This window comes from Dama dama, chromosome 30, assembly GCF_033118175.1.
Source record: "Dama dama isolate Ldn47 chromosome 30, ASM3311817v1, whole genome shotgun sequence".
NCBI classification, from domain to species: Eukaryota; Metazoa; Chordata; class Mammalia; order Artiodactyla; family Cervidae; genus Dama; species Dama dama.
Window position 1 is genome coordinate 79396800 of NC_083710.1, and position 18198 is coordinate 79414997.

Here is an 18198-nt window from a genome sequence, read left to right on the forward strand (position 1 = left end):
GATGGACTCGCCGCAATGAAAGCTGAGCTGACTCCATAGTAATGCCCGGCCGGTCCTGCCTTCTCACTCCCAAGCCCAGAGGCGTCCCCTTCTTCTGTACACTGTCGTAGGGGCGGCATGTCAGCTCCACGGTAACCGTACCCCCACCAGCTCCTTGCTCCCGGGCCCACTGCCCCCTGCCCCCAGCAGGCTCGCCAGCTCCACGGTGGCTGGCGTCGCCCAGTCATTTTGGTACTAGCAGCTGCCGATTGTTTTTCCACTGCCGAGACTGTTATGTAACTCCTCAGGGGTTTGTGCTTCATTCATTCACTGAATGAATGTTTGAGTGTTTGAGTTCCTGAAGGACGAGAGCTGTGTGCTCTGTTTGCTTGTGCCCCTCTTGGTTCCACCACAGCGTGCAGTCCAGAGAGAGGAATGGCCCTGCCCCGGCCCTCGGGAAGCCGGCAGCCCGTGGGGGACGAGAGATGAGTCAATGCACAGGGCCAGGTTTCTATTGGAGTCCATGCCAGCAGAAGAGTCCCGGTTTGCAAAGCCCTGTGTGGTTGAGTGGACTTGGGGAGACGCCAGCATGCAGGCCTAAAACAGGCCTCAAGGGCCTGGTGAGAAAAAGCATAGGGGCTCGAGACAGCTGCGGAAATGACAAGTGAGTGCATTTGTCTGAGCTCAGGGTTTCCCTCGGGAGAAGGCAGTGAGGTGAGGCCAGGACGTCAGAGGTCTTGTCCCACACTCGGAAGTGTTTTTCTCTGGTCTTGCAAGAAGTAGAGTTCGTGAAGGCTTTTAAGTGGAAGAGTAAGTATGATTTGTCTCTTAAGAAAGATGATTTTGGCCTTGATATGAATGATCCTGGGGAAGAGTGAAACTGGGGGAGGAGGTCACTGGGGAGATGGTGAGGATGCTCTGAGTCCTTGGGACATTCGTGGCGTGAGGCACGGTGTCCTCGCTACATGAGAGTTAAAGGGTCAAGCCCTGCCAGCCCCGGGGTGCTCACACCTCCAGAACAGTTGTTGAAATCCCCTCTGTGACGGACATTGGAGCAGCCGTGGATCTCTGCAGCTCCTCAGCACACGTTCCCCTCTTTGCTGGTCGTGCCGCCGTCAGAGTAGAAAAGCAACAGGATGTAAATTTAAAGGGGAAGAAATCTGCAGTCAAGGAATCAACCCTGGGTTGACAGGGAGCTCCGTGCACAGTCTCTCCAGGGTTGTCATGAGGATAAAATAATTGGTGCAGCATTACCTGATGCATCAGAAAGATCTGTCAGGTATTAATTACTCTCACTGCATCGGAGGGTCTGTTTTCAGGGTCTCAGGAAGTTTGAGAGTCCTGATTTAGGAGCTAACCTGACTGTTATTCCTCTCTGAAACGTGTAACCTCTAGAACAAAGGTCAGTAGGCTGCGGGCGCATGGGCCAAACCTGAGCCTAGGAATGGTCTTTACCTTTTTAGTGGCTCCAAGTACCTGCATAACATCTTTGAATTTGATCTGTTGGTCTTCAAAACCTAAAACGTTCACTGCCTGACCTTTTACAGAAGAGCTTTATCAACCCTCTGCCTGAGAAGATTATCTAGCCAGCAACTTTCCAAGCAACTCTGTCTCCCAGGAAGTCTGTCTTCTCTTGAGTTTGGCCGTCTGGTAACTGGTGTGAACCGCCATTCACTCTGCTGTTTGGCTGATGGTGACAGTGCCATCACGTGCCATGAGCTGAACTTGGTGAGGAGACTTTCTAAGGCATTTCTGTAAGAGCTCCATGTACTCCAGAAGTAGAATCAGGGTGGAGCCCACCGTGAACGCATCCGGGCTGGGCATGAGCCAGGCAGGAATTTTGTCAACAAAGCAGTGAGGTCGCTTGGTGCTGACTTTTTTCGTTACCTCTGCACTTCCTCCAGCTGCCCGTGTTTCCTGGTTGATGATCACCTCTGTTTTCAGCAACGAGCAGCCTCTCTGACCCGCGAGGAGAGATGTTGGTGCCTACCACAACTGGCCGTGATTCACACATGCATTTCAGTTATTTTCTTGGTATTTGGTTTGACTGAGTTGGCTGTATTCTCTCACCTTCCCTTAGTAACGTTTTGCGGCTGTGAAAATTGTTTCTCTCCTCATTCAGCTCAGCAGCAGTTGTCAGGTAACAGCTAACAAGTGCATGGTTACGAGCCACATCTGCCTTGCAGATCATGAGCGTTCCTTTTATTAATCAAGGATTTTTAATTTAGTGACTTTTTTTAGTGTAAATAAACGTGCTCTCAGGTTCTCAATTTTATTAAGTTTTTGTAGTCGCTTTATTGAGATTGAATCACATACCATATAGTGCACCTACTTAAAAGAGGTCAATTCAGGGGATTCCCTGGCCGGCCAGTGGATAGGACTTGGCACTTTCACAGCCAGGGCCCAGGGTTTGGTCTCTGGTTGGGGGCCTAAGATCCCTCCAGCCACCGGCACAGCCGAAAAAAAAAAAAAGAAGTACAATTCAGTGATTTTGAGTGTGTCCACAGAGCTGTCCCACCATCACCACATTCAATTTCAGAACATGGGTGTTGCTTCCAGAAGAGACCATTCCCATTAGCAGTCAGTCCTGCATCCTCCCACCCACCTCACCCCGGGGTAGCCAGCCATCTGGTTTCTGACTCTCTAGACTCGCCTGTTCTAGATGCCGAATCGAATCAGATAGTGTCTGGCCCTTTGTGACGGGGGCCTCACTTGGCCTCACGTTTCTGAGGTTTGTCCTTGTCAGGCAGCATGCCTGACTGTCCTTCATTCCAGTTTCTGTCATTGTCCCTTCATCTGGCCGGGTCTCACCTCTCGGCCTCACCAAGACTAGTTTCCGTTAGCCTCCTTTCCACAGAACATACTTAGCGTACCTAGTGTTCAGCCAGGCTCTGGGGAGTGCCACAACGAACAGGACAGCACGGACTTGCCTCTTCCCACATCAGAGTAGGGAGCAAATGGTCATGAGGGCTCTTCTGGAAGTCCCTCCCCCAGGCAAGTGTGTCTGGAATGGAGCCCTGAACGCTGTATACCTAAACCTCTGTGTGTCTGTGTGTCTGTGTATGTGGTGTGTGTCTCTGTGTGTGTGTGTAGCTCAGGAGTCCACCTTGACTCCAAAGGGAGCAGGTTCTCAGCCAGGATGAACCCTAGCAACCCTGAAGACAGCACCCGAGCACGTGGCTTGCTTCTCAGCACTTTTCCTTTTCAGCTTTGCTCTTTCACTTTTTGGTGCAATTTGATTTAAAAGCCATCCTTTTCAAGTTACTGCACTGCCTTGTCAACAAAGCAATCTAATCAGTTAGAGCTAGTTCTTTTATGACTTTTTTCTTTTATGAGTCTGAAGTGTGTAGTATCAGGTACGGAATAAGTTACTAGCGCTCGGTTGATAAAAATCTGCAAATTAAATCAGAACTAGGTGCAAGAACTCTATTTTCAAGTGAAATTCAAGCTCTGCTGTTTATCTCAATCTGCACCTACTTGCAGAAACTGCTGTTATGTTTTGGGTGCTCTTGCAGTTGATCACTGACCTTTGTGACACAATTCAGAACAGGAAGATAGGATCAATATAAATTCTAATCCCTTTCCAAGGCTGACTCATTAAGTGACCTCGAGAAAATCATTTCTGTTTTCCACTCTGCCTTGGTCTTCATGAGAAAGAAGAGGGTGGTACAGTCTCATGGTGCTTAAGGACGCAAATATACGATGACCACATACTCGGTGTTTGGGGGAAACTGAAATTATCAACAGTCCTAATTCTCTTCATAATTGTTTTTTATTTTTCTCATTTATCACTTTTTTAAAACCATGAATTTAGAATTATCAGCAATCCTAATTCTCTTCGTAATTATTTTTTATTTTTCTCATTTATTACTTTTTTAAAACCATGAATGAATTTAGAGATGTACCTTGAAGCACAGCTAGTATTAAACAGAGGAATATTAGAGGGAAAAAAAATGTGTCTCCGTAATCATTTTGTAAATTTTTCCTCCTCAAAAAAAAAGAAAAGCCATCCCTGTGGGTTTTGAAAACCAGTAAACAGTCCAAGTGCAAAACAGACCCCTGGGCTATCCATGAGTTTTTCAGGAAAAAAAAGTCTTTCTGATCATCTCGAGCAGCCTTGAATTTCATGGAACCCACCCCAGCTTCAGGCCTGAGGCCTGCTGCAGCGGGTGACAGACGTGGTTTTGTGAAGAAGACGGCAGGAGCCCAGGAGTTTCCAGGCTCATGAGTCATGATCTCCTATTCGAGATCAGAGCACAGATTAGCGATACCAAGATTTTTTTTTTTTAATCATACTTTCTAAGTGATGGCGGTGTACACACCCTTGTCACGCCTGGATTCCCGGGGTGGGGCGAGAGGTGCAGTGCCGCTCCGTCGGTGGCTCAGAGCAGGGGCTCCGGGCTCTGAGAGATCACCACTCAGTGCTTGGCTTCTGCGTTCCTGAGCTGCCTGGTGCTGCATCTTCACAGGGGTGGTGCTCAAGGGTCCTTGCTCAGTAGAGATGCCCATCAGAGCACCTCCCTCAGTGCAGGTGACATTCATAGGCAGTCTGTACAAGAGGGGATAAAGTGGAGAGTGTCTGGACCTGTCTGCCTGGGCATCTCTTACAGCAGCTCAGGCAAGTGGCCCCCTAGGCTCCTGCTGCAACAGGGAAGACCTGTTTTTGAGAGAACTGCCTGGCCTTCAGGACATTCTTTTAAGGGATAGAACCCGGGTCTCCCGCATTGCAGTCATATGGTTTACCCTCTAAGCCACCAGGGAAGTAAGGTACTGATTTGGAAGAGGCAACTCAGAGGGGTTAGTTTAAGGATCATCTAGTCCAGTTTTCTGTTGAACACATGAGACAACCTAGACTCAGGTTGCCTCATCCTCTCAGACTGGCCGCTTGATTGAGTTCTGTAGACGTTCAGTGATGGGGAGACAAGTAAGGATTTGGACAGTTAAGGAAGAAGCTACTTACAGACGGAAAACAAGAACCGGGCCCTGTACACACTGGTAGGGTGGCAGAGGGGTGGAGGGCCAGGGGAGGGCGTTTTAGGTAACAGGCACAATTTGAGCAGATGTTGTCTCAGTAAGTGAAGACATGGTAAGTGGAAGGAATGTACAGGGAAGAGATGAGAAGTAATTAGGATGAGGCTGGTTTTGGAGGACCTTCAAAACAGGACAGAACAATTCAGATGTGATTTCACATGTAATTAAGATCCTCAGTTGAGGTGGTGGCTTTGTGAAAGGCCATATAGACGCGGTTCACCTGCCATGGCGTACAGGTTGGACAGGGGCAGTACGGTCACACCTGGAGATGCTGCAGGTTCGGCTCCAGACCACATGAAAGCAAGTGTTGCAGTAAAGCGAGTCCCACGAATTTCTGATTTCCCAGTGCATATAAAACTTATTTTTATACTATACTGTAGTCTGTTGAATATACAATAGCATTATGTCCTTAAAAATGTGCATACCTTAATCAAAAAAATACATTATTGGTAAAAAATACTGGGCATCATCTGAGCCTTCCAGGAGTCATAATCCTTATGCTGGCTGAGGGTCTTGCCTCAATGCTGAAGGCCGCTAACGAGTCATCAGGGTGGTGTTTGCTGAAAGTTGGGGTGGGTGTGGCAATTTCTTAAAATAAGACTACAGCATGCATGGCACCCCGAAACAATTACAACAGTAGCATCAAAGGTCACCGATCGCAGATCACCAAAACAAATACTGATGCACAGACACAGAGTGAGTAAATGCTGCTGGGAAAATGTCACGGATAGATACGCTTAATACGCTTAATGCAGTGTTGCCACAAACCTTCAATATGTAACAAATGGAATATCTGTGAAGCTCAGTAAACGAAGGCAGTGATGTCATCTAAGAGGCTATTGGTTTAATCACAGTGGATGACAGTGAAGTTGTACACAGTGGCAGACCCCCTTGAAAGGAAATACAGGTGGTACTCGAGAGTGGGCTGGATTTGATGTACAGGGCAGAGAGTTGAGTCAAAAAGGGTCTCCAGGCTTTCAGGAGATGCTGTCCACGCTGGCCTGGTGCTGGTCGGAGGACGAGTAAGGGGGTGACAGGTGATCACTGAAGGGTGAAAATGAGTGACCGCTTTTGGGGGAGGAGATGTAGAAAGAGGGGAAACACTGAGTCATCCCCAATCTCAGTTTTAATAACAAGTTTCACCTCTCCTTCTGTCCAAACACTTACTGGTAACAAGTACCAGAGCTAAATTTAATTTTTACTTTTATCTAATAATTTCTGTGTAGAGCTAAGGTTAAGGAGCAAAAGAAAAAAAAAAAAAAAAGAGCAAAACAAATTGTAAACAAAAGGTGTAATATGGAAATGTGTCATCCCAGTGCCAAAAGATGCCCTTTCCTTCGTATTTTCAAGGAAGCTGTGTCTTGTGCTGTGCAGTTCTTGTGTTCAGTGTTCACATGCATGTGCTAGTGAATCAAGTGAAGATAGTAAAGATACCTTCAAGCAAGAGAGAGGTGTCCTCTTCCTGCACCAGATGGCCCCAGCCTGGGCTGTTCATGCCCTCACCACCACTTCCTCCTCACGAGAGAGCGAGCGTTCCCGTTCAAGGCCAAAATCAAAACCAAACCTCCCCCCAAAAGGCGGGGAAACCTTTGATCCTGATGCTCCATGGAAGAGAAGGTCCCTGTTAGAGGAGGGTCAGCCAGCCTTGGGGAAATGTGAGCACCCCCACCCCACCCCAGGCATGGCAGTACCTGGGATCCCCAGTATCAGCCCCCCTCCTCACCCCCCCGGGGTGGGGAGCCCATGACCTCGGGGTCCTCTGAAGCCCGCTGCTCTTGTCTCCGAGTCCTTTCCTCTGCCTGTTAGAATTGCACCCGTGTCTCAGAAGGCCTCTCATGAGACGCCGTCCGAGACACACAGGACTTGGGGCGCGTGTCGGGTGGCGCACACCAGCCAGAGCGTCCCTTGCAGGGAGTGCAAGGCCTGGGCTTCGGCATTGCTTCCTAATTGCGGCCTCTGGGCACCTCCTCACCCCATTCCTCACTGCCTCCCCAGTCCAGTGTCCAGACCACACCCGTGGCCCAGGCCCCCACCCCCAGCCCAGCAACGGAGTGACCCCCAGGGCTCTGGCCAACCAGGACAAGAAGGAGAACGGGGAGCCACGGCAGAGGGGGTCAGGCCTTCGGAGAGTCCTGTCTCAGGTCTCACTACTGTGGAAGCTGCCTTGTGTTTTGCTGAGAAGGGTGATTGATGTGAAGTGTCTGAGCTCCAAAAACTGGCTGTCAGATAAACCCCAAAGAAAAAGTAAAACTGAGCTGTAAAATTAACCTGGGACTGTGTTCAAGCCACCCGCTAGTTTCCCGCTAGTCAGTGATTTCCTCCGAGCACCAGCTAAGACTGCTTGTGCCCGGCAGCGCAGAAGCCACTGTCATGACCACTTCTGGCATCTGTGCAATGTGAGGGTGGGGCGCTTCACGCGCCGTGGCCACCTCCATCTCCCACGCGTGCTTCTCCTGGTCATCTTCCTAGGCGTGACCCAGGAACCGCTTCCCAAAGGCATGATCGGACTTGTTCTCAGCCCTGTGATTGTCCTTACATCTTTCATCCACCTGATGGGTAGATGTATGGCTAGTTTCTGGGTGTGGCGGCTCTAATGGGGTTTGTTTCCGGGTTTTGCCATGAAGCTAGTGCTGAGGACAGCAGCCCCTGGCGCTCAGTCTAACAAGAGGCCTCTCACGTCGCCCTCGGTCACTACCTGCCGCATCCTCAGTGCCTCCTTTTCGGCTTCTCCCGTGCCTGTGTTTGGTCACCTCAGCTAAGCACTCTCTGGGCCACAGGGAATTAGTCACTTCTCAGTGTCTCACAGCCCTCTTTACCTGGCCCCAGTGCAGCGCTCTGCACATAGAAGGTACGGAATGAAGCCAAGCCCACTCATATTTACACCGTGAGCGGCAGCCTGCGACGCGGACATGGCAGCAGTCCAGCACTTTATAAACACCCCTCCCGTGAGGAGCTCCTAGCTCCAGCTTCCCGGCACCACCGCAGCCCCCCAGCCGCAGTTCTTTGAAAACTGCTGGTTCCCATGTTAGAGGGAGACGGTGCCTCCTGCCGCTTCCTGCCGTTAAAGGTCTTATCGGCCATGGGATGTGCTCCTCCACTCCCTGGCCCTCCCAGCCTCAGCCTCTCCCACCCTGGCCATCCCGACACTTAGGGCCCCGTATTACAACTCACTGTTCCGTCTTTGCCAAGGAAAACCCCCTAGAACTTCACTCAGCAATATGCTTTGCTGTATATTTGTCCGCTGCCTTATTCATTCAGCGAATATTTCTTAAGTAGTTGGATATGCCGGGTGGCAGGAGAGGCTGGGTTTATTAAAAGACAAGAAAGACAGTCTCAGCCTTCATGGATCTCGTCACCTACTGGGAAGATTGCTAGCAGAGAATTGAAGTGTAACGTGCCAAGGTCTGTCCTTGGCAAGGTGCGTGAGGGAGCAGCTTACCCCAGACTCGGGGGATTAGAGAATCCTCCTGGGCAGGTGTCTAGACTGTGAGGCCAGAGTGGGGAGGAAGGCCACTGGGACGGTCAGCGGGAGGCTGGCAAGCCCAGGTGAGAAACCCCAACTGTATCCTAAAACCAATAGGAGCTTGACGAGTATCAAAGAATATCTACAATTATCAGAGAAGGCTCTTAATATACTCTAATTTTTTTTTAGCTCTGTATTTCCATATGGCTAGATACTTTTATATAATTCAGAAGCCAGAGTAGCTTGTAGCAGAGTTGACTGCAGACACAGATGCGAGAATCCAGCTACCTTCCATTACTGCTGCTGCTAAGTCGCTTCAGTCGTGTCCAACTCTGTGCAACTCCATAGACAGCAGCCCACCAGGCTCCCCCTGGGATTCTCCAGGCAAGAACACTGGAGTGGGTTGCCATTTCCTTCTCCGATGCATGAAAAGTGAAAAGTGAAAGTGAGGTCGCTCAGTTGTGTCCATTAAGCCAGACATAAAAGAGATTTACAAAAATAGAAAATAATGATATACTTCTCAGTAACTAATAACCTTTGTTTCGGAAAAAAAAAATTTTTTTTTTCTTCATAAAAGTATGTTAGCAAGTAGTGGGTTAGTGATTGCTATCAATGAAGAAAAAAGTATTTTAAGACTGTTAGAAAGGCAGTGGGAACCACTGAAGGGTTTTTAAGTGGAGAGATGGCGTGATGAGATTTGTCTGTCAGAAAATCACCCTTGCTGGTGATCTGAAATGGGACGGCGGGAGTCAGAGTGGAGGGAAGCAGACAGATCCCAGAGGACTCAGGACTTAACAGTTGGCAGAGCTGGTGAGCTGGCTTGTGCTGTGGGTGGACATCCGTGTCATTCCCCAGCAGTGGGGACACAGGAAGAGATACGGGAACGATGAGGAGTTTTGTCTGGGACGTGCTCCATCTTAGATGTCTCTGGAGCCTCTGAGGGGATGTGTTGGGAGAGCTGGCCATGTGGCTCCAGGGAGCAGCACCTGGATGGCGGGAGCGGGTAGGAGTCTCCACCAGATGCGTGGAAACTAAAGCCTTGGGGACAGATGTGGAGGGAGGGGAGGAATGATCCTAACAGGACCTTAGGGACACCAGCCAACGTGTCAAAGACACAGACCGGAGATGGCGGCTCTCAGGGAGTGACCAGAGGCTCAAAAGACCAAGAAAGTGTGATTCTCCAGAAGCCAGAGGGCCGTGGAGGCGGGGGGTGGGGGGTGTCCAGTGCCCTGGGAGGGTGTGGAGAGCAAAGGAGGCGCCGCTGACCAAGCAGAGGGTGTTCCGGGTAACCTGGACAAAGAGGGAAAAGCAAGTTAATAGATGGAATACCAGACTGGGCATTTCTGGAAGGCGGGGACGCTGTCTGAGCTCTCTTTGCAGCTTCACGGCTCAGGTTCTTACCGGTGCTCGCGTAGGCACTCTGATTTCACTGATGTTACTGTAACCAAGCCGCCCGAAGCAGTCTGGTCTTCCCTGTGTCTGAACTCCACGGTAAACTGCTCGCATTAAGCGTACAGTACTTCCTTAGAATGTCCCGACCCCTGGGTCACGGTCACAGGAGGGCTGGGGGAGCGATCCCTTCAGCGCACAGGGCCGCAGGGAGGGCCCGAGGCTTCCAGGCCAGGTGTGGAGGCTTCCTGTGTCCTGTGTGTCACGGCAGTGCAGCCCTCCGTGTGCCACCACGTGGAGGCCACCGGGCAGCCAGGGTCCACAGCAGGGTGGACGGTTCCTGTGTAGGTGCTGCCTCTCGGCGTCACTGAGAAGTCCTGTCGCCATGCCCTGATGAACCCGTAACCCACCCCAGCATCTTCCCGACACGGGCAGCCACCGTGGAGAGGGCCCCACCTGCTCTACAGTTCAGAGCCTAGCGTCTGATAAAGGCTTTCAGATCACCAAGACAGAGAATAAAGGATGCTTTCCCCACCCCACCACCCGAAGTGACCAACCTTTTAAAATAAGATAAGGATGCTTTTGGAAAGACTTCATTGTTCTAAACCATGACCTTCTCTTATACCCGCACTGTAACCTCCATCTCACCCTTTGCTGGGGACCCAGCTCGGGCTGCACGGAGCTGAGTGTCGTGCCCGCCACCTGGGGGCTTTGATGCAAATCTCACCCCCAGTGCAGCTCTGCAGGGTCCTGTAGTTGAGCTGGGAAGATGAGAAATAATCCTGTAAGACACCATGCAAGTATCAGATGGTAATAATAGCTAAATATACACAGCATAAAACTTCCCTGATGGCTCAGAGGGTAACGCATCTGCTTGCAATGCAGGAGACTCGGGTTCCATCCCTGGGTCGGGAAGATCCCCTGGAGAAGGAAATGGCAACCCACTCCAGTATTATAGCTAAATATATACATCACATGCTCTTTTTTCAGGCTCTGTTTTAAATGCTTTACTCGTATAAACTCATTATTTCTCACGTCCTTATGTGGTGAGTGTAGTTGTTATTTGCATATTACAGATGAGAAAACTGAAGTTCAAAGAAGTTGTTTTTTTGTTTTTTTTTTCTTTAAACTAAAGCCTCAGGTTACATGGACTTCCCTGGTGGCTCAGATGGTAGGGCGTCTGCCTACAATGCGGGAGACCCCGGTTCAATCCCTCGGTTGGGAAGATCCCCTGGAGAAGGAAATGGCAACCCACTCCAGTATTCTTGCCTGGAAAAACCCATGGACGGAGGAGCCTGGTAGGCTACAGTCCATGGAGTCGCAAAGAATCGGATACGGCTGAGTGACTTCACTTTCACTTTAACTAAGGTCACATGATAAGTGGCAGAGCTGGGATTTGAACCCAGGTATTCTGGCTCTAGAGACCGCTCTCAGTCACTCAGCCTCCTGTACTCTTTTGTCCCTCCGTCATTACTCCAGAGCATTGTTTTGGCCTTTGAAGTAGGAATAAACACATTCTCAGTCCCCTGTCTTTGAACAGCCTGACAGAATGCCTGGCTCTCCTCTCCATGGTTGAAACCTCCCTCAACCTTTAAAACTCAGCTAAGCCCCTACCCTCTTTGAAGTTTCACCCCTGAGCTTTGGCTGCACCCTTTGATGCCTTGTGGCTTCCTTCCTGGACCTGCTTGCCTGTTTCCAACTTTTCCCTTTCTGGATGTCTTCCTTTCCCCGAGAAGATCAGGAGCTCCGTGGCAGCAAGGACCAGACCATGCACCTTGCTCGTGTCTCCCGTGGGAGCTGCAAGTGCCCCCGGGGTCCCTGGGGGACTCTTCTGACTGAGCTTCTTGGTGTAGACATAGCCTGGCCTGACAGTCCCCTCCAAAACCTTTAGAGATTGAGTTCTAGCCCACGTAACTGCAACACGATACAACATGAACAACCGTTTGCTGCTCTCAGTTGGAAAATCAGTTGTTTGCTTGTTTTCAGAAGAAATGTGACTTCATTTGAAAAATCTCCTTACCAACTAATAACATAAAATGGCTCTTCAAAATGCAAGCTGTTTCCGCCTTCCTCTTTTGAGTGTGTGGTTATTGCTTTTGAAGAAGACAAAGTGAAGGAAGTGTTTCCTGTTTGCAGAGGCTCACATTGAACCTACAGAAAGAGCAGACCGGTGTCAAAACATCCCAGAACCTAGAGCTCCTGTAACTTTCTGCTTTTTAAGCACTTTTTTTCTATCACAGCTTGGGGTTTAGTTTTGTTTTTTGTTGTTGGTGTTTTGTTTTGTTTTGCTTTGCTTATTCTTTCACTCTCAGTCCCTTTGAAGAATAAAAGGTTCATTGCCCTTCCCACTGTCCTATCCTGAAGCAGGTGTATTGTGTATCTGATGCCTTTTACGGTGTCCACTGCCTGCGTGTATTTGTATCTTCGCCACCTGTGTGTATATCAGGGCTTCTCAGCCCTGTGGGCCTTTCGGTCCAGGCCGTCCTTTGCTGTGGGGTCTGTCCTGTGCATTAGAGGGTGCTTAGCAGCAGCCATGGCCTCTACTTGCTAAAAACCAACAGCACCCACCACCCTCTCCCCAGACTCCTCCCCACCCCCCAAGACAACCAAAAATGCCTCCAGACATCTGCCCCCAAATATTCCCTGAGGAGTGGGGGCAGAATCACCACTAGCGTGTGTGTGTGTATGTGTGTGTGTGTGTGTGTGTGTATACAAACACACATATATATATCCATAAAATAGGTTACATAGTATACTATTCTAAATATTTTAAAATTTATGTAAATACTTATATATATAGATATTCTTATGTAGCTTTCTTTGTTTATTCAACATTGTATTTTTGAGATGTATCCATTAGATCTAGTTCATTTATTCTAGCTGCACATGTAATAGTCTTTTATGCAGTGGAACCACTCACTAGTTTATTTCCCTACTTAGGGACAGTTGAATTTTTTTTACGCTTTCTTACTTAATATTATAATCGGTGCTTCAGAGAATATCCTTCTAAATGCCCCTTTAGGCGTTCACAGCTCCCTGGAGATAAAATTGCTAGACTATAGAACATCCTCAGTTTTACTAGATCTTGACACACTGTTCTCTGAAATGTTTGTGCCAATGTAAACTCTCATCAACACTGTATAGAATTCCCATTTCCTTCACATCACCCCCATCCTTGGTATTGTTGGACATTTTATTTTTGCCAGTCTTATGGTTATGAAATGACTTAGTGCTGTTTTAATTTGCATTTCCCATGCTAGTGAGGTTGAACATCTTTTCTTATGTTTATTGATTCAGGGTTTCCTCTTCTGAATATTGTTTTTTCATATGCATTCTTCACTTTTCTCTTGTGTTATTTATTTTTTTCTCATTGATTCTTTACATATTCTGGATAATGTTTTGTCAGTTATATGTTACACATGTCTTCTCTTAATCTATACTTTGTCTTCTAGCTCTGTTGTTTTTAATCACACAAAATTCTTATTTGTAGTAATTGTTAGCAACCCTTTTTCATGATTGATGCTTCATATTTTGGTTTTAGAAATCCTTTCCCATCCCAGCAACATAAAGAATGTCTCTTATTTCTTCTAAAATGTTTAAGAGCTTAGTTTTCGAGATTTAAATCTTTAATCTATGGGGCTTCCCTGGCGGCTCAGAGGGTAAAGTGTCTGCCTGCAAGGCGGGAAACTCGGGTTCGATTCCTGGGTCAGGAAGATCCCCCTTGCCAGGAAAATCCCATGGACGGAGAAGCCTGGTAGGCTACAGTCCATGGGGTCACAAAGAATCTGAGGTTTACAAAGAAAGATTTTAATCTATGGGGATTATTTCAAAATAAACTCATTTTGTATGTGACGTGAGGTCTAATTCTTTTTCCATGTCTGTAACCAGTTGTCTCAGTACTGTTCATTAAATGGTGTCTTTCCTGCTGACTTACAGGGTCCCCTCCATCATGTACTAAGTGTCCATATTTACTTCTGATTTCTCAGCCTGTTTCTTAGCACTGCTCACCTATCATGTGCTCATACCATCCTACTTTAATTCTTGTCATCTGACAGTAAGTCCTGATAACTTGTAGATAAAAGTCCTCCTTTATACTTCTTGAAAGTATTCAGGTCTAGTTTTGACCCTTAATTTCAGGTTGTCTCGTTCCACCAAAACACACACACACACACACACACACAGCTTTATCTCACACACACACACACACAGCTTTAGCTGCATGTGACAGCAGCGTGCAATCACGAAACCTAAACAAGGTTTGAGTCTGTCCCATGTATAACAAATCAGACGTTGACAGCCCCGAACCGGTGGGAGCAGCTGCCATCCCCAGTCTCCTCTTCTCTTACCACGGCTCTGTCCTCAGCGCAGGGCCAGGACAGCTGCCTCGGCTCCAAGAAGGAGGAGGAAGCACTGAGGAAGACTTCGTCCCTGCCTTGAAGGTCCCCTCTGGGTGTCCCGCGTGCCCTTCCTGCTTGCGTACCATTGGCTGAACTGAGTCCACGTGGGGGACGCTGAGAATGTGTTGTAGTGATTGTGTCACCAAAAGAAACCTTATTTTTAAGGAAAAGGGAATGTGGGTATTGACAGTCAGCCCACCATCTCTGCTGCACTCTGGAATTGGCAGAGTGTGGAAAGATGCCAGTTTTGAGCCTTCCCAGGCAGGAACGGGCTATCTTTCCACTGATACCCTTCAGTCAAGCTTACCATTTTTCATAGAGACCTTGCAGGTCTTCTGTTAGATTTAATTCATAAGGACCTGTGAGCAAATGTGAGAGTTAGTTGCTCAGTCATGTATGACTCTTTGCAACCCCATGGACTTAGCCCACCAGATTCCTCTGTCCATGGGATTTCCCAGACAAGAATATTGAAGTGGGTTGCCATTTCGTTCTCTAGGGGATCTTCCCGACTCAGAGATCAAACCCACGTCTCTTGTGTTGTAGGCAGACTCTTTACCATCTGAGTCACCAGGGAAGCCCTCCTAAATACCTAAATAGTTTGTGTTACTTTTTGTAAATAGGAATTTTTTGCAGTTACATTTTCTCAGTGATCACAGGCAAGGGATGTTACTGATATTTTTGTGTCTTGTACTCTGTCTTGTTGGTCCTCATTTTCTAGGTAAGACGGTCGTCCTGTGTGAAGGACGGTTTTGTTTCTTCTCTTCTATCCTGCTGCATTTTCTTTCACAGTTGGTTGGTCATGTCTTCATTATGCACCGACTTGTGTTGAATGCTAGAGGTGGTAATAGGCATTCTTGTCTCTTCATCAAGTTTTATGAAATTATTTTTGTATCTGTTGAGTGAGCATTTGGTTTTTGTCTTTTAATCTGTTAATGTATGAATTACCTTACTATATTTTCTAAGATTTCTGAGATAAATCCTAATCTAATATATCTTACTGGATAAGACGATAATTTTTTTAACATTGTTGGATGGAGTTTGTCGATATTTTATTTAGGATTATTGTACCTGTCCATAAATGAAAAATGGGCTGTTTTATAATTCTTCTTGCTCATGATAGCCTTCTCTGATTTTGGAAACAGCATTACATAGCCTCAGAAAATTAGATGGAGAGCTCTTTTCCTTTTCTCTTCTCTAGAACAATTTGTTTAAGACAGCGGGTCCTTAAAATTTTCATGGACTTCACCTGTAGATTTTTAGTAGGTAGATTCTTAACTATTATTTCAGTGACATTAATGGCTAAAAGTCTAGTCAGGTTTTCTATTTCTTCTTGTAACGTTCTATTAAAGTATAACACACAGAAAAGTTAGCATACAAAGAGAGTCATACAAATGTACTTTTGTGTTTATTTTACTCAGTATTACGCTGAGAGATTTCACCACATTGTTGCACACAGTCATAGCCTCTTTCAGACCTGAGGCCTCCACTTCTGAACCCAGATATGTGCCAGCGCCCAGGTGCATCTGAATTAGCAGGGTGTGCTCACCCTCACACCTGTCCCTGCTTCTTTACCGCCCTGGTTTCCAGAGCTTCTTTCTGTCACCCTAGGGCCTCTGTCTCCCTTTTGTGTTCAGCTCTGCATTTGAAATATTTTAAAATTTTATCCACAAGTATTTATAGTAGGAAAAATTTTAGGTTTTCTTAGTCTGTAAATCTTCCAGAACCAGAAGACATCTAGAAACAGATTGAAGTTGATAAATTAAAAAGTTGGCATATGGGTAAAAACATCCATTTTTAAAAAGCAGCATGAGGCACATACTTTTTTTTCTTCCCATTGTGGCTTTTGTTCACTGATGACATAGAAAAGGCAAGAAATGACCCCGCCATCAATGTTAAGTTGTCCAGAAAGCCACACGGAGGACAGGCCTAAACCGCTTGTCCCTCTGTGGAGGGTTTACCTTTCCACTCTCAATCCTGTCCCCCAACCTGGGGTTTATCTCCACCTGCAGTCTCTCTCTCTCTGCTGACCTTGCTCAGAATTTACTTAAATTTTAAAAAAGAACAAGAAGAGGGAGGAGCAGCATTTTAAAGAGCTGCTGAAGGAAGCTCCAGGTTTCTGGTTGCCTGCCCTGAGTTAGCCGCCTCCTCGTGGCTTCTCCAGAGCCCAGGGGAGTCGGGACGGCGTCAGTGAGGACACCATGGGGCTGAGGTTAGGAGTGACTGCATGTGTCTTCCGCCACCTTCTGCGCCAGAGGGCACAAGTCCCTTTGGCAGCACCCACCCCCTCCGTTTCTCTCTGCGCATCTCCTGCAGGCTGCGGATTTCAGCCTGTGGATGGAAGGGCTACAGGGCCCTTTCCGCTTGAGCACAGCACGGCCATCTGACATCTTACCTCCAGTCTGCAGCTGTGACTGCGTCACTGGAGAAGGCTCTGCGAAGCATTACCAGGCTTCCTCACCTCCACGTCTGATCTCTGTGCGATGATCTCTTTCTAGGGAGGAATGATCAACTGGAACCGTCTTTTCCCTCCTCTGCGTCAGCGAAGAAACGTAAACTACCAGGATGGTCGGCGATCTGAACAACCAGCGTCCCCACCTCTAGAGGTTTCGGAGGAGCAGGTAATCCTAACACCCAGTACTTGCCCTAAACCCGGGCTTCATACCCCCGGCAGTTTTGGTGAACAGGACTTGAAAAATAGAGATCTTGATACCAGGTAAACCACCAACTATACCCGTTTTAGACATTTGGGCCCAGTCATTGGCTTCTCTGCGTCTTATGACTTTGAGGAGGATATAATTTCAAAAAAAATTGCCTTCCGATTGCTTGTTTTTAAGTGTATGACATTTCATATGTACACAACTACTGAACCTGGTTCACTGCAAGGGCTGGGAGAGAAGGAGGCGGAAGGTCCAGGAGCTTCTCTGTTTGTATGGTTTTAACTTTAGGAATCAAGTAAATGTTTTACAGGTTCAAAAAGCAAATCATCACTGGGGACAGCCGTAAAACTAAAAGGCAACTGAAGTAAATGTTCCAACTGTATCTTAAGGGAATAATATAAGAAAGGGGGAAAATTAATTTCAGTAACTTGCGAACATAATATGTCCTCTGCCTAAAAAAAAAAGAAAGAAAAAAGAACTGCAAACAAATCTCAAACTCCTCATGGGTACAAATACAGCAATTCTGAAATTATGTTGTGTGTGTGGGCTTCCCAGGTGGTGCTAGTGATAAAGAACCCACCCGCCAGTGCAAGAGACATAGAGACTTGGATACGTTCCCTCGGTCAAGAAGATCCCTGGAGAAGGAAATGGCAACTCACTCCAGTGTTTGTGCCTGGAGAATCCCAGGGACAGAGGCAACCTGGAGGGCTACAGTCCATAGGGTCGCAAAGTCAGACACGACTGAAGCAGCTTAGCACACATGCATTGTAGATTAGGGCAGATAAGGAAATAGGGACAGGATATATGCGGCTTCACCTCAGGTGGCTCAGGGAAAATAAGTGGGAGAGAGAGAGGGAGTGTGTGTGTAGAGCGTGTGTGTGTGTGCGTGTGGGCTGCAGCAAAGCAATAATCGGTGAATCCGGGTGGAAGAGCGGTCAGGTGCTTAGTGCTCTTCCTGAAATTTTCCTTGAAGTTTGTGATTACTTCCCACTGGAAAGTTTTTGAAAATCTATAAAAGTCAGTTGAGAGCATTTCAGTAACAACCCTTTTAAATTTCATTCCACGAACATCGCTTCTTTCTCATGAAAGCAGACCGAGGTCAGCATTTCATAGCAGGGCGCACCATGCCCTCCTCCACCGCCAGTCCCCAGAGTCAGCAAACACCGGTCCGACCCAAAGCCCTCAGCATCTGTAGCTAAACTGTCCATATCCTGGCTTTTTCTGGAACTCAAGTGGGGCTCTTGGGCAGAACCTCCACGGGTCCCTCTGGGTGAGGCCACGA

General features: G+C 47.6%; 1 protein-coding gene across 1 annotated transcript in view; it reads left to right on the plus strand.

Moving 5' to 3' along the window:
- Positions 1–18198, plus strand: part of UBAC2 (UBA domain containing 2) — a 165711-nt gene that overhangs the window by 133368 nt on the left and 14145 nt on the right. Inside the window, exon 8 of the mRNA XM_061133837.1 lies at positions 16755–16877. Within this exon, the coding sequence (XP_060989820.1) occupies positions 16755–16877 (123 nt within the window). The remainder of the gene's footprint in view (positions 1–16754; positions 16878–18198) is intronic.